Raw genomic sequence first — 17,355 nt, 5'->3', positions numbered from 1 at the left:
CATACATGTGATATCATATATATCATATATGTGATATCATATATCGTGTTATCGTATGAACACTACATAATGTGTAGAGCTATCAAATTACTATATTGTACAACTGAAACCAATAAAACACTGTATATCAATTATACTTCAATTAAAGGGAAAAAATGAAGCAACACTAGGGATGAGCGGGTGGAGAGAAAAGGCCATGTCAGGAAATGCTAAGGAGTCAGCGTCTGCAAGCCAAGGAGAGAGGCCTCAGGATCTGGTGATACCTTGATAATAAGACTTCAAGCCCCCAGAACTGTGAGAAAATAAATTTCAACTTATTTGAAATTTACTGAAATTTCAACAATAAATTTCAATTATTTAGGCAACTAGTCTATGGCATTATGTCATGGTAGTCACAGCAAACCAATACAAATGGATATAGGGTTCCAATTTCAGATGAAAAAGCTCTGGAGATTTGTTGCAGGATGTGAGTAGAGTTAACACTACTGAACTGTACACTTAAAAGTGGTTAAGGGGCGCCTGGGTGGCTCAGTGGGTTAAGCCTCTGCCTTTGACTCAGGTCATGATCTCAGGGTCCTGGGATCGAGCCCAGCATCAGGCTCTCTGCTCAGCGGGGAGCCTGCTTCCCCCCTCTCTCTGCCTGCTGCTCTGCCTACTTGTGATCTCTCTCTGTCGAATAAATAAATAAAATCTTAAAAAAAAAAAGTGGTTAAGATGTGTCTGTTAGCCATTTGTATGTCTTCTTTGGAGAAGTGTCTGTTCATTGTCTTTTGCCCACTTTTTGACATGATTATCTGTTTTGTGTGTGTTGAGTTTGAGGAATTCTTTATACATCTTGGATATCAGCCCTTTGTCTGTAATGTCATTTGTGAATATCTTCTCCCATTCCATGGGTTGCCTCTTTGTTTTGCTGACTATTTCCTTTGCTGTGCAGAAACTTTTGATCTTGATGAAGTCCCAAAAGTTCATTTTCACTTTTGTTTCCTTTGCCTTTGGAGACGTATCTTGAAAGAAGTTGCCGTGGCCAATGTCGAAGACATATGAAAAAATGTTCATCATCATTAGCAATCAGGGAAATTCAAATCAAAACCACAATGAGATACCACCTTATACCAGTTAAAATGTCTAAAATTAACAAAACAGTAAACATGTGTTGGAGAGGATGTGGAGAAAGGGGAATCCTCTTACACTGTTGGTGAGAATGCAAGTTGGTGCAGTCACTTTGGAAAACAGTGTGGAGATTCCTTAAGTAATTAAAAATAGAGCTTCCCTATGACCCTGCAATTGTACTATTGGGTATTTACTTCAAAGATACAGATGTAGTGAAAAGAAGGGTCATCTGTACCCCAATGTTCATAGCAGCAATGGCCACAGTCACCAAACTATGGTAAGAACCAAGATGCCTTTCAACGGACGAATGGATAAAGAAGATGTGGTCCATATATACTATGGAGTATTATGCCTCCATTAAAAAGGATGAATACCCAACTTTTGTATCAACATGGACGGGACTGGAAGAGATTATGCTGATTGAAATAAATCAAGCAGACAGAGTCAATTATCATATGGTTTCGCTTATTTGTGGAGCACAAGGAATAACACAGAGGACATTGGGAGATGGAGAGGAGAAGTGAATTGGGGGAAATTGGAAGGGAAGACGAACCACGAGAGACTGTGGACTCTGAGAAACAAACTGAGGATTTTGGAGGGGCGGGGGTTGGGGGTTAGGGAGCCTGGTGGTAGGTATTAAGGAGGGCACGTATTACATGGAGCACTGGGTATGGTGCATAAACAATGAATCTGGGAACACTGAAAAGAAATTTTTTTTTAAAAATGGTTAAGATGGGGGTGCCTGGATGTCTCAGCTGGTTAAGCGTCTGTCTTAGGCTCAGGTCACAATCCCAGAATCCCAGGATCAAGCCCCACATTAGCCTCCCTGCTCCGTGGGGGAGTCAGCTTCTTCCTGTGCCCTTCACCCCACTTGTGCTATTTCTCTAATAAATAAATAAGTAACATCTTTTAAAAAGTAAAAAAAATTAAAAGATGAGTCATACTGTGTGATTCCAACTATATGACATTCTGGAAAAGGAAAAACAATGGAGACAGTGAAAAATACCAGCGGTTTCAGGGGTTGGGGCCAGGAATAGAGATAAATAAGTAGAGCACACAGAATTTTTAGGGCAGTGAAAATACACTGTGAAAATACCATAATGGTAGACACATGTCATTATACATTTTTCCCAACCCAAAAAATGTACAAAACCAAGAGTGAACCTTAATGGGACCTATGGACTTTGGGCAATTGTGATGTGTCAATGTAGGTTAACCACTGTAACAAATGTACTACTCTGATGGGGGATGTTGATAATAGAGATGGCTATGCATGCACAGGGGCCAGGAGATATGGGAAATCTGTGCCCCTTCCTCTAACTTTATTGTGAGCCAAAAACTGTAAAATTTGTCTTAAAAAAAAAAAAACAAAAAACCTCTCTGTATGTCAAATTGGTATCCTGAACATATGAAAAATGACTTCAAGTAACTTTAAAACACAGCATTTGACCATACTTCCCTAGTGGGATATATCATAAGTTTAAAACATATACACGCACACAGAAATCTACCGTACTCAGTAGTCTTATTGATAGTTACAATACTGGCTTTGTTATTTTTTTAAACAATTGAAAAAAGTGAATCATTTATTATATTATTGTTGTTAGGAACCATGGTACAGCATATGAACCAAAAATACAAACATTAAATCTAAACAGTTATTTTAAAATCCTCTTTTTTATTTGAATTGAGAAATATCCACATATTGTCATGATTTATTTTTCTCTTTCTTAAAAATACCTTTGCCCTAGAACTAAACACTTAAAAGGCCTTATTGCAATGACAACTCAATGAATACAATTTTGCCCAGACTGTCCTCTTTAAATAACATTTCTCACTAAAAGGAATCGGCGTTCCTTGGGAAGAAATGTCAGATTCCACGTCTGAAGTAAGGATGCATATGAGAAGCCTGAAACATCTTATTCTGTCTAAAAGGAAAAAGATTACTGGGGTCTTCTCCAAAAGATGCAGGCAGTGACTTCTAAAGGATCTCCCTGGCCAAAGATAAGGACATCTGAATATCAAAACGAGTAACGACTATAAATGTAGGAAGTACAACATTTTTCTAAAAAAGTAAATGGAAGTGTAGGATGTCAGAAAATTTAAATGTAAAAGCATAAAAAGAATGTAAAATAGTAAACCACTTTGAAAAAGTTTGGCAGTTTGGGGCGCCTGGGTGGCTCAGTTGTTGGGCATCTGCCTTTGGCTCAGGTCATGATCTCAGGGTCCTAGGATCGAGCCTCACATTGGGCTCCCCCCTCAGCAGGGAGCCTGCTCTCCCTCTCCCACTCACTCTGCTTGTGTTCCCTCTCACTCTCTGTCAAATAAATAAATAAGTAAAATCTTAAAAAAAAAAAGAAAGAAAGAAAAGTTTGGCAGTTTCTTAAAAAGCTAAATCTTATCTACCATACCTACCACCTGACCACTCCATTCCCAGGCATTTACCCAAGAGAAATAAAAGCACATGACCACACAAAAACTTGTATATGAATGTTCATAGCAGCATTATTCATAATAGCCAAACACTGCAAATAAAGTGTCCACTAACAAGTGAATGAATTAAAAAACAACAACAAAAACAAAAAAAAAACAAACAAAAAACAAGCAAATGGATAAACAAATTCTGATCTCTCCACACAATGGAATATAATACTCAGAAACAAAAGGAATGAACTATTGATACACTCAACAACATGGATGAATCTCAAAACAATTATGCTGAGTAAAAGAAGCCAGACAAAAACCAGTACATACTACATACTATGATTCCTTTTATATAAAATTATAGAAAATGTAAACTAATCTATAGTCACAGAAAGCCATGCTTGTCTGGGGATAGGAGGGCATGAGAAAGGAAAGTGAAGGAATATAATGGAGAACAACAATATGGTTAAGGGTTAATGGATATGTTCATTGTCTTGACTGTGTTGATGATTGCATGGTGTGCATATGCTAAAACTTATCAAACTGTATGCTTTGTATATGTAGTCTATTTTATGTCAATTATACTTTAATAAAGCTGTTAAAAAAAACATGAATCCAAAGGGTAACTCTCCTTCATCCTCCCCCCCATACCCACAAAAAATCTTAGAGATTATTGCTAGTCTATTATTGCTAATAAATGTAATAGGAAGAAAAGAATTATAAAATCCCTGTTTTGCATCAACAGTGAAATATAACAGACCTACACAATTATCATCAATGGTTATCAATGGTCCTTACACCATGAGATAAAGTAGATGAGGACCTTAATCACAATGGATAAATCAGGCCATCATTATCTGAATCCACTGATTAATCTTAACCAAAGGAACATTTTGTGTTTCCTGATACATTACAATAGGAAATACATGGTATAATTTTTAGAGTAGTCTTACCAAGAAAACAAAAACATTTACTCAAATCAAGCCTTTAAATCTTACTACCAGGTTAAAAGAGAAACATTTAAAATATATCTTTGAGGACACAATCAGCCAAAATACAAAATGTGGGAAATTCTTTATCAAAAACAATCTGGTTTCAGGGTGCCTGGGTGGCTCAGTGGGTTAAAGCCTCTGCCTTCGGCTCAGGTCATGATCCCAGGATCCTGGGATCTAGCCCCACTTCGGGCTCTCTGCTCAGTGGGAGCCTGCTTCCTCCTCTCTCTCTGCCTGCTTCTCTGCCTACTTGTGATCTGTCAATTAAATAAATAAATCTTGAAAAAAAAAAATCTAGTTTCAACAAAGAATAAATGGTATACTAAAGAGTGGGTGTGGGGGGTTGTTTAGAACTAAAAAGCCTTAAAAGGCATATCCCTAAATGTAATATGTGGAGCTCTTTGGAGCCATACTGCATTGGAAAAAATATTTTAGAGACAATTCATAAAATTGAATATGAAATAAGTATTAAGTAATATTAACAAATTCCTATTAATTCTATTGATTGTGATAATAGTTTTGTGTGTTTTTCTTTCTTTCTTCACAGTCCCCGTCTGTTAAAGACACAGTATCTTGGGGCGCCTGGGTGGCTCAGTGGGTTAAGGCTTCTGCCTTCGGCTCAGGTCATGATCTCAGGGTCCTGGGATCAAGCCCCGCATCAGACTCTCTGCTAGGCAGGAAGCCTGCTTCTCCCCAGCTCTCTCTCTGCCTGCATCTCTGCCTACTTGTGATCTCTGTGACAAATAAATAAATAAAATCTTTTTTTAAAAAAAGACACAGCATCTCGAAGTATTTACAGATGGAATCATATGGTGTCTAGGATTTGCTTTCAAATACTACAGTGCATGCCATGCACGTACAAGCGTGCACACACACACACACACACAGGCAAGAAAAGGTGAAAATAGAATGGCAACATGTTGACAACTGTTAAAATCAGATCTTAGGTGCCTGGGGGTTGATTATACCATTCTCTCCATTTTAGTGTAGGTTGGAAAATTCCCAAATAAAAAGTTCATTTTTCACTAAAAGTTGATATGGAACAGTTAACATGTTGGAAATAAAAGGGAGTTGAGCAACTAACCTCTGTCCTGAAGCGAGGGCAATAGGAGACTGTCCATTTGGGGGCCGAGGCTCCTCACATGTCTTCATCTCCACCTCTACCTTATCCAGACACTGAAATAAAAGCCACAGAGAGCTAAGCATCTGCACAAAAACCCACACAGCACACGGTGCATCTTATCCATCCCTACGCTGTACTGCCTAGTTGAGTGCTGTGCCTACAGTGGGCAGACAATAAATGTTTGTCAAATGAATGAACAAACTGAAATGCAAGAAGAGGCCTCATCTTTCCTCTTCCATGTCCATTAGCAGCAGAACTCCGGGACAAGCATAGGATTAGCTCACAGCAGAAAACTACAATATAAATCCAAGTTACAGAGGTATTACCATCCCTGGGGATTCCAGTTTTTGGATGAAATATATATTGGTGAGTTCCTGAAGGGCTTTCAGCTAATCACCCAATAGTCAACATGAACTAGATTTCTAATTTTTTCTCTGTCAAGATTCCAAAGGAAATCCAGAAGTAGAACCTGGGCAGCAAAATTTGTTATAAAAAACAAAAGGCAAAACAACCGAGGACTCCTGGGTCTTGTGTCTCAGTGCTAACTGCTACACCGCACAGTAATTTCAGAATAAGCCCAGACAACAGTCACTCTGTCTCAGAGAGAAGCTCACAAACCAGACAGAGCAAACACCAGTCCCAAAAGGGTTAGCCTGTCAGGACTCCTCCCCATCTCCTCTCAGATCTTTTAAAATCCCATTCCAGCCATCCCCCTTTGATTACTTGCAATCAAGAAAGGCCATTACCAAGCAAATGGGGTGTGTCTTCAACTTTGTCCACTGGATCTGAAAGAGGAAAGCAACACTCAGGGCTGTGGGAGCTGCCCCTCAAGAAAACATGCCTGCTGGCCAAGGACAGCAACAGCACTCTGACCCCCATTCTCACCCGGATGGAGGCCCTGTTGCAGTAGACCCGAGTAATGGCTAACCAGGTGGGCAGCTCCAGCACATTCTGTAGAACCTCTTCATCCAGCTCCAGGTTGGTCAGCTGACCCTCCCCTTTCAGGGTGCTCAAATTGATTTTGTCTGGGGAAAGATTCTTGGTGAACCTGAAAAAAGTAAAGATAAGAAGCTATTATTTCCATGGAAATCCACTAAATGGGCATGATAGCCAACACTTTTCAATTTGGAGAAAAGAGAAAGTTAAAGAACAAGTGTTGACTAATGACCACACTGTCTCTATGCCAAGTAAGATGTTAGGTCAGACCGACCATTCTACTCATTATTGTGTGACCTTTCTACTCAAGCACCTACAAAGAGGATTCTGGAGAAATGGCAGTGGCAACATAGCCTTTGTTATTTCTGAATCCCCACATTCAAACAGAGCAACTAGATAACACCACAAAAAGCCCACGGACAGTACCTACAACAAAACTAGAAGAAAAATCATCCTCATAAAACTTCATATAAAGAGGAAAAAACATCAAGGCCCAGCAGACACAAGTGCTATAAGCCACTGTGCAGATCAACACAGAGGGAAAGCAATAGGGCCTCTGACAGACCAGAGGATGGAAGAACCCCAAGCTAGCCGAGTTTTAAATGAAAAGCAGTGTGGGCCAATCTGATTGCAGAGACTAAAACTAATGGGGTTGAGTCCACTGCAAGGGGTCCCCAGGGAGGCCCAAAGGACCTGGAGCAGTCTAGCCTTTTAAACTCAGGGAACTAACCAAGACTCCTTCCTAGGACAGGGAACCCACATTGAAAAGAAATTGCTGAGAGAAATCCAAATTGAGCAAGATAGGAAAAACAGAAATAAAGAGAAGAGATGGCACAGACAAAAGTGGGAGGGGGCAGTGGACTGACCAGGATATCTCAGAAAATAAGTCATACTCTTTAATATTACTTGAAACAGAGAAAGAAGCTCTATGAAGTTAGAATGTGAAACTGTAATAGGCTAATTGCTGGCTTATTAAGTTGGGTCAAATGAAATCCTAGACCCTTACACATACCTTTACTCATGTGATCAAGGAAGACCCCCCACACACACACACCTACAGTCCTGCAAATGAGCCTGAATCTCATCATGCTTTACTAGGTCCACCTGCTAATTTGTAGGAAATACAGAGGACAGAGGGAAACCCCTGAACTGCACCATAAGCAAGCAATCAGACCATGGGAAGCAAAATGCAGATCATGGGAAACTACAGATAGGTCAAATCACTTGGACGTAATTCCCACAGGTCAGTCTTCTCAATTGTCTCACACTTAGTGCCTCCAGTCTGCTCATGTGCTCTTGCCTCCCCCTTTTCTGAAGCATTCTCCCCACAATTTGCCATTCAAGGTCCACTGCAAGACTTCTCACTGAGGCTCTTTCCCTCACTGCTGCAACTCACATGAAACCTTTTTTCTTCTACATCTCTGGAAGCTGCTACACACATTTCAGTCATAATCACAGAGGATCTTGGATAGTTTCCAATTCTCCCTATGTAACCACCCCTGTGTGATTAGATGTGAAGCCCTGTGAGGTCAGAGGCTCAGTCTCAGCTGTCCCTCCTAATCAAAATGGTCATCTGACACACCTACATACCTCTCAGCTAACTATCCTGCAGGCTACCTACTCCCAGCTCCCTTCTCCCATCTTTCTGGTTAGATCAATGTAAGGTCAGTTACTCACAGCATATCCCTCTCTCCTGTATGACAAATTGTCTATGACAAATCTCATGCCTGTAATTCTCATTGTTGCTGCCTCTCAGAGTCACTATTTTCCACCCCAATAATGAATTGTATTTTGCCCTCCGTCCATAACTATACTTAGTCCTTATATATATTAGATGCTAATAACTGACTTTAGAGTTACATATTGTTTACCGACTTGTATTTTTTCACATATATCCTTTCCCATGACTAAGCTATATTTTAGTGATTTTGGTTGTCCTTGGACCATAAGATCGTGACATGCAAGAGTTGTATCCTCACCATTTTTTTCTACGGTGCCTAAAATGGTACTATGTAAAAAGGCTCTTTAACGATTTTTAAATGATAGTAAAAATTTTTTACAAGTTTCTAAACATGCAAAAAATACTATATGATATTAAGGGATTCATAGGACTGCACTGGCATGATGACAAATTCAGGAAACTGCTTACCTATGAGACAAGGGGAAGGATCCCCAGGAAACTGCATCTGTACGAATAATACTTATTTGTCATGTTGGGAGGTGACTGTGTGGCTATTCATTATATTACTCTCTATACCTTTTTGTGCAGCAAGTATTTCACAATAATTCTAAGATTTCTATCAATTACCTATTATATGAACTTGCCGTTGGGAGAGCTATTCCTCCATGGGTCTCTCATATTCCTACATGTCTTGCTGAATATGCCAAAAATGCATGACCCTGACCACTGCTTACCCAGGCCACTTTTCAGGACTGTGTTTGAAAAGATCAGCTTTGGGGGATAAAGTAATATGCCCCACCCTAGGACACAGAGCAGACTTGCTTATCACTTACTACAAAAACAACGGATCCCCCAAGTTCAATGCTCCATTCTTAGAACTTATGTGTAAACATCCATTTGGGCCACTCTAATGGGACTTGAGGGGGCAAGGGGAACTAATGCAAACATGCTTATGCTACTTCTGGACTATGAGTAATAAAGTCCTTGGTCTCTGATCCAGGAATCTCTTGTGCTCTGTTAGCATCACATGAACTACAGCAGACTAATTATTAGCTTCTAAGTAGGGTAAAATAAAATCCTATACCCTTACACATATTTTTACTGACTTCAATTCATAAAAAATGTTTAATCAACATTTACTGGGTATGAGCCAGTTTTATTCTCTAGACCCAAAAGACAAGTTTCTATCCCCCCCCACCCTTTTTAAAAAATATTTTATTTTTATTTATTTGACAGACAGAGATCACAAGTAGGCAGAGAGGCAGGCAGGGGCGAGGGGCGGGGAGGAAGCAGGCTCCCTGCTGAGCAGAGAGCCCGATATGGGGCTCGATCCCAGGACCCTGAGATCATGACCTGAGCCGAAAGAAGAAGCTTAATTCACTGAGCCACCCAGGCATCCCTCTTTCTTCCTTTTTTTTTTTTTTTTAAAAGGTTTTATTTATTTGTCAGCGAAAGAGCACAAGCAGGGGGAGCAGCAGGCAGAGCAGGCAGAGGGAGAAGTAGGCTCCCCACTGAGCAAGGAGCCCGATGCGGGGCTCGATGCGGGGCTCCATCCCAGGATTCTGGGATCATGACCTGAGCCAAAGACAGCCGCTTATCTGACTGAGCCACCCAGTCATTCTGATAAAAACCATTTTTAAGAAAAGAAAGTGAGAGGGACTTTTCAAGGATGTTCCTCTCTGAAAAAAAAGAGGAACATACTTTGAACGAAATAAACACAGTCAAAAGTAAGTTATACTGCATGTTAGCACTGACATTCTCAAAGTGATTATACTAAATAAGCACCATGTATCTAACTTCTACATTGTGTTCTATGCAAAACTATTTGCAGCTCCATATAAAATATGTAATTTTTCAAGCCTTGAAAAAAAAAAGTATGAGATTGTGTTATAGTTCAACCTAACCTTGCCACTATTTAGGGTACTGTGTCTTAAACGATGGTCCTGTGATCACATGGGTAGAATCACTTTGGCATATGTTTATATTAACATGCAGATTATTGGGCCGCCCTCCAGATATGCTGCATCACAATGGGGACAGGAGTAAGGAATCTGCATTTTAAACAAACAAAGGGGTGATTCTTCTGTTCTCTAAAGTTTGGAAATGGATTGAGTTTTCAGTTAACCAGCTAAAGTAATTCAGGGAAGGGAAAATGGGAGGCTCAATATGGAAAAGAGATGCATAGTCAATTAATTCTTCAAGAACAGAGATGTTTTCAACTTCTATCCTTATTATAGCATGGTGTTTAAGAGCATGGGCTTTAGAGTTAGACTTGGGCTCAAAACCTGGCTCTCTCACTTGCTAATGCTGTGATTAACTGTTCAGTCAACTTCACAGGACTGCTGGGATTACAGAGCTAACTAACAGACATTAAATATCTGGCATTTAAGTGCTCAATAAATAAACAGTAATCATTATTTCTGGATTCCACTGCTGTCTTTAAAAAAAGGTTTAGGAGGCTTATATTATTATCCTAGGACTCAAGATGTCTTGAAGAGACAACCCCTCAGATCTCTTTCTATCTCAGTGTATCATCTTCCATTCCTAGTATACCTATTTCTATCCTTTCTACCCAAGTGTCTACAAATTGAAATCTGGACAAGGTTGAAACTGAATTAATGTTCTCTACAAAGCCTTTCCATTATATCCCACTCTGGCTCCAAGAACAGATTTTCACCCCTTGTCTCTCTAATACTACTGGATCACAAGAGAACTGAGGACAGGGAACAAAATTATCAAGGAAGCTAGTAAAAAATCAAGCTTGTAAACAAATTAAAACCAACAAATTAAAAACAGGCCTATAGGTGGTAACTAGCAGAGTTCTATGAACTTTGTAACCATGTCATCTGGCAAATGACAGCACTGACTTCTTCAGGGCAGTTTTGTGGAGGAGAGAACCCCATGCCCAATTTATCCTGATAGTAATTGGGTGGGCTGCTCTTGGAAGTAAGTGCAAGTGTGTGAACACCAGCCAGACAGGACAACAGACTAATCTCAGTGAGGCCTGCTCACCAGCCTCTGGGCATACTATAAAACCCAGGAGAACCCGTCTTCCTGCCCCAAAGATCCAGATGAAAAGTGATCACTTTGTGTTTTTTTTTCCAGATGAAACGTGATCATTCATATTTCCAGGTAGGGCACAGAATAACCCAACAGGATAAACTTCCTTTTATTATATAATTTTGGCTATCTGAATAAAGAATCTCTCTAGAGATTACATGCAGATCTGTGGACCACCATGACTATTCTCCCCTAACAGTAATAATGATATATATTTGCTTTTTCATTTATCAGTTAACTTTTAGTATTCAACAAAAGATGGATAGCACGTCATTAGCTTCTCAAAAAACGCAGTAAGAATTCCTCAACTGATTTCGACTGCATTTTATAGTAATAACAAAGAATACGTAAAAAGGTAATCCACAGGGCCTTTTGTAGAGGATTGTGGAGGTTCGTTGAACCAAAGAAACCAGATCTGAGATCTGATCTGAAACCACTTTACTCAGCATCTGTGTTCCTAATTGAGGATAGTATCACTGATTCCAGGGTTGCTGAAAAGGCTAATGGAAGCCTTCTATTTATTCCACTTCAAGTATGTGGGGAAACATTTTTCTGGCCATCTGTTACTGTTATAGAGCATAGAAGCTAAGATGAAACCAAGTTGGAGAAACAGATTTTGATCAGGTTTCATTTCTGCCAGGGGACTGCAATCTGCCAAAGAGACAACGGAGAAAGACTCTCAGACATCTTTGTGAAAATGTACCACGTTAGGAAGTGAGAATTCTTAGACTTTCAGATTCACAGCATTTCAGAGTAGAAGGAATCTTAAACAATCATTTAGTCCGAATCTACAATTTGCAAATGGCCGGGAAGTTAAATGACTTGTCCAGCTAGCCAGTGGTAAAATCCTGCAACAAGTCAATGGCAGAAATGAGACAACCCCGCATTCACTCAATTTTCTACTCTGAAATTCAGTACTTTTATTGTTAATAATACAGTGAATAAGTTGCAATAAACAGTCTGCTTCAGGACCCACAGAAATTGAACCCCACAAGAGCAAAAATGTCTGCAAATACACTTCACTTCCTTCATTTCTTTTCCCACTAAGGTGATCACAACTCAGGCCTTGGTTTCTAAGCCTCCTACCCAAATTCATATCAAAGTATTTTCACTGCCTAGCCACACCACAGGTATATCTTTTAGCAAAAATAGAGCATATCAAGCTACTGATTAAACACGGGGTCCCTAAATCACCTAAACAAACCATCTCGACCACTAAAGTAGCTAACCTTATTCCATCCTGGATAACATGCTGGAATACGCCATTCAGTCTTAGAAGTTTGCCCTAACAGGTTTTACTCTCAAAACTTAATACATGAACAGATATACGCCTTTCTTAGAAGAAAATGCTCTCCTTCTGGACTTTTGTTTTCAAAGTTTTTTAATTGTTGCACTTAAGGTGCAGTTTATATACAATGGCTTATTTCTGAACTTTATATTTTATTCTGCTGATCTACTTCATTCTTATGCCAATACCACACTGGCCTTATTATGGCAACTTCATTTTAGGTTTTGAAAGTGTAGTATAAACCTCATTTGGCTTTTTTCTCCAAGATTATTTTGGCCATTCTAGGTCCTTTTCATTTCCATATAAATTTTTTAATCAGCCTGCCATTTTCTGTAGGAGGAAGAAAAAAGTACCTGCTGAATTCTAATTGGGATTGCATAGCTGAATTTGGGGAGAGTTAACATATTAACAAAAATGAGTCAGCCTATCCTTGAACACAGTATACAATTACTGTAGGCATATTTATTTGGATCTTTTTTAACCTCTCTAGGCAATGTTCTGTAGTTTTCCATATGCATCTTTTCTTTATATATATAGATATATATAGATATATCTATATATTATATAATATATATGTGTATATATATATATAAATAGATATATATATAAATAATGTACAGTAAAGGACTATTTATTATTAAAGGAAATTGAAATGTTTTCTAGTTGTTTGCTGCTAGAAGATAGAAATAAAAGTGATATCTATATTGACTTTTTTTTAAGATTTCATTTTTAAGTAAGCTCTATACCCAACATGGGGCCCAAACTTACAATCCTGACATCAAGAGTCACACGCTCCACTGACTGAGCCAGCCAGGCACCCCTATATTGACTTAGTATCCTACTACCTTACTAAATTGAGTTATTAATTCTAGTGGTTGTTTTGTAGGTTCCTTGGGATTTTCTATGTAAACAATTATATCTGTGAATTGAATTATACTTATTATGAAGTATGACAAGATTATACTTCTTCATTTCCAATCTTTGTAAAAATTGATATTTATCTATTAATCTTGTATGCTGCAACCTTGCAAAGCTAACTTATCAGTTCTAGTAACTTTTTTTTAAGAAGCCATAAAATTTCTACATAGACATTCATGTTGTCTGCAACATCTGTCAGGCTTCTGTTACCATGTTAAACAGATGGGAAGTGTTTCCCTTCTCTATTTCTCTAAAGAATTTGTATTAAATGAGTATTATTTCTTACTTAAATGTTCAAAAGCAGTCATCAATAAAACTGGACCTGGAGTTTTCTTTATAAAAAAAGGTTCTGATAACAAATGCAATTTCTTTAATAAGGCTATTCACATATTCTATTTTCTGTTTCATTGCCAGTTCTGGTAAGCTATATTTTTCAAATAATTATGTGCATTTCATCTAAGTTGAATTTTTTGACCAAAGATATTCATAACATCCCTTAGTACCTTTTGACATCTGTAAGATCTATATACCCTCTTTCATTCCTCATAGTATTTATTATTGTTTTTTTGATCAGTTTCACTAAAGGTTAATTTTTATATTTAAAAAAAAAACTTTTGTATTATGTTTCTCTGTTTTTGTCCTATTTTCAATTTCAGTGATTTCTGTTTTTCGTTTATTCTACTTACTTGGAATTTATTTTGCTCATCTTTTTCTAGCATCTTAAGTTGGAAACTTCAATCACTGATTTTTTAAACTTTTCCCTAATATAAGTTTTTAAAGCTATATATTTCTCAATACTCACTTTATCTGCTACATCCCACAAGTTTTGATATGTTGAATTTTCATTGCCAACTAGCTAGAAATATTTTCTAATTTCTTTTATAATGCTTTCTTTGACCATGACTATTTAGAAATGTATTTTAAATATTCCAAATTTGCAGGGCCTTTCTAGTTTTATTATTGATATTGATTTTTAATTTAATTCCATGCTATAGGCAGAGAACACACTATGTAACTTCTCAATATTATGAAATGTATTGAGACATATTTTATAACTTAGAGTGTGGTCTGTTTTGGTGAACATTCCCTGTGCACTTGAAAAGAACACACATTCTTCAGTTGTTACTTATAGTGTTCTGTGTCAATTAGGCAAGGCAATGCATAATGTTATTCAGATTTTTTTAAATAAGTATTTTTGTTTTGTTTTGTTTTAAAGACTTTATTTATTTGAGAGAGTGAGACAGATTGCATATGCAGGGGAGAGGGGTAAAAGGAGAGGGAGAAGCAGGCTCCCTGCTGAGCAGAGAGCCCCACACAGACTAGATCCCAGGACCTTGGGGTCACAATCTGAGCCGAAGGCAGATGCTTAAGCGACTGAGCCACCCAGGCACCCCAGATCTTCTGTATCGTTATTTATATTTCTCAAGTTGTTCTATCAACTACTGAGGGAGGAATATTAAAAACACCAAATTATAATTGTGGATTTGTCCTTTTCTGCTTTTAATTCTTTGGTTTAATTGTTGAATTTTCTGCTTTTGTTTGGTTTCATGTGTATTTTTTTAACTGTTCTTTTTAAAGATTTTATTCATTTGAGAGAGAGACAGTGCACACGTGCACACACAGGTGGAGATGGGGATGGGGAAAGAGCAGAGGGAGAGGGAGAGAGAGAATCTCAAGCAGACTCCCCACTGAGTGCAGAGCCTAATGTGGGGCTTGATCTCCTGACCCCGAGACCATGACCTGAGCCAAAATCAAGAGTCAGACGCTTAACCAACTGAGCCACCCAGGACCCCCTTGTTTTACGTGTACTGAAGCTCTTTTTTTAGGTTCATATACATTAATGATTGTGTCTTTCTGATGAAATGATCCCTTTCCTATGAAATGTTTATCTCTAGCAGTAAACTTTGTCTTGAAGTCTATTTTGCCTGATGATAATATAGCTACTCCAGAATTCTTCTCTTACTGTTCACATGGTGTACCTTTCATCATCTTCTCACTTTCAATGTGTGTTTATCCCTTTTTCATCCAGTCTGACAACCTATGCTGGAATGGTCAATCCATTTACATTTAATGTAATTATTGATACTGGTTAGATTTTGGTTTACCTTTCTATTTGTGCCATCCGTTTTTCTCCCCCTCGATTCCTCCTTTACTGCCTTCTTTTTAGGTTAACCTAATTATTTTTAGTATCTCATTGTAACTATTTTATGGGCTTTTTAGCTGTATCTCTTTACCTGTGTGTCAGAAAGACAGACAGACAGAGATTGCTCTATGGAAACAATATGTAAACTTATCACAATCTACTTACAGCTAATACTGTACTACTTCACATAAGAATATAGCAACCTCTGCAAAATAGTTCATTTATTGCCCTTCACCTTTTGGACTAAATTGTCATATATATTACATCTACAGTAGTCCCCCTTTATCCACAAGGGCTACATCCCAAAACCCCCAGGGGATGCCTGAAATTGCAGATAGAACAGAATTCTATATATACTGGGGTTTTTTTCTATTAATACATAAACATGTATACATTTATGTATTTACATAACATATACATACATATAATACATACATGACAAAGCTTAATTTATGATTTAGGCACAGTAAGAGATTAGCAATAATAATAAAATAGAACAATTATAAGTATATACTGTAATAATTATATGAATGTGGTCTCTCTCAAAATATCTTATTTTACTGTACTCACCCTTCTAGGGATGATGTAAAATGATAAAATGCCTGCGGGATGAGTTGAAGTGAGGTGACTGACGTAGGTACTATGACACAACGTCAGGCTACTACTGACCTTCTAATGACATGTCAGGAGGATAATCTACTTCTGGACTGCAGGTGACCACAGGTTACCAAAATCATGGAAAGCAAAACTATGGATAAGGGGAGAGCTACTGTACATATGTCACAGACCTACAAAATAGTATTAAACATAAATGTTGTCTTTTAAAGAAACTGAGAATAAAAAATAGTCTCTTACACCTAGATTTCCAGTGTTCCTCTCTCTTTCCTATAGATCCCAATTCCCATCTACTATCATTCCTCTTCAATCTGAAGAACTTTCTTCATTATCTTTTTTTTAAAATTTTTATTTATTTAACAGACAGTGTTCACAAGTAGGCAGAGGCAGGCAGAGAGAGAGGGAAGCAGACTCCCTGCTGAGCAGAGAGCCTGAGGCAGGGCTTGATCCTAGGACCCTGAGACCATGACCTGAGCTGAAGGCAAGAGGCTTTAACCCACTGAGCCACCCAGGCGCCCTAATAATTTTTTCTTCCTTCCTCCCTTCCTCCCTCCCTCCCTCCCTCCCTTCCTTCCTTCCTTCCTTCCTTCCTTTGGCAGGGATAACAAGCAGGCAGAGAGGCAGGCAGAGAGAGGAGGAAGCAGGCTCCCCGCTGAGCAGAGAGCCTGATGCGGGGCTCCATCCCAGGACCCTGGGATCATGACCTGAGCCAAAGGCAGAGGCTTTAACCCACTGAGCCACCCAGGCATGCCATTATCTCTTATTGTACAACTAGGAGTCTCTCAGTTTTCATTTGTCTAAAAATGCCTTTACCTTCCATTTTTAAAAAATATTTAAGCTGGATATGGAATTCTAGGTTGAGAGCTTCTTTCAGAATTTTAAAGATATCATCCCATTGTCTTCTTGCCTCTGTTGTTATTGATAAGAAGCGCGCCATTAATTGAGATCACTGTTCTCCTTTGTGTGATAAGTCATTTTCTTCTGGCTTCTCTCAAGTTTTTCTCTTTCTCTTTTGTTTTTCAGCAGTGTGACTGTGATGTACCTGGAACGGTCTTTGTATTTATC

General features: G+C 38.4%; 1 protein-coding gene across 2 annotated transcripts in view; it reads right to left on the bottom strand.

The window, feature by feature from the left end:
- Positions 1-17,355, bottom strand: part of UHRF1BP1 (UHRF1 binding protein 1) — a 63,267-nt gene that overhangs the window by 28,367 nt on the left and 17,545 nt on the right. For both annotated transcript variants that reach the window (XM_032864278.1, XM_032864277.1), the window contains exons 2-4: positions 6,535-6,697; positions 6,396-6,434; positions 5,611-5,702 (exon numbers count right to left, since the gene is read on the bottom strand). In XM_032864278.1, coding sequence (XP_032720169.1) covers positions 5,611-5,702; positions 6,396-6,434; positions 6,535-6,697 — 294 coding nt within the window. The remainder of the gene's footprint in view (positions 1-5,610; positions 5,703-6,395; positions 6,435-6,534; positions 6,698-17,355) is intronic.

This window comes from Lontra canadensis, unplaced genomic scaffold (assembly GCF_010015895.1).
Source record: "Lontra canadensis isolate GAN:19392208 unplaced genomic scaffold, GSC_riverotter_1.0 scaffold27, whole genome shotgun sequence".
NCBI lineage: Eukaryota > Metazoa > Chordata > Mammalia > Carnivora > Mustelidae > Lontra > Lontra canadensis.
The sequence above is the reverse complement of the archived record's forward strand: the minus strand, read 5'-3'. Positions and strand labels throughout refer to the sequence as shown.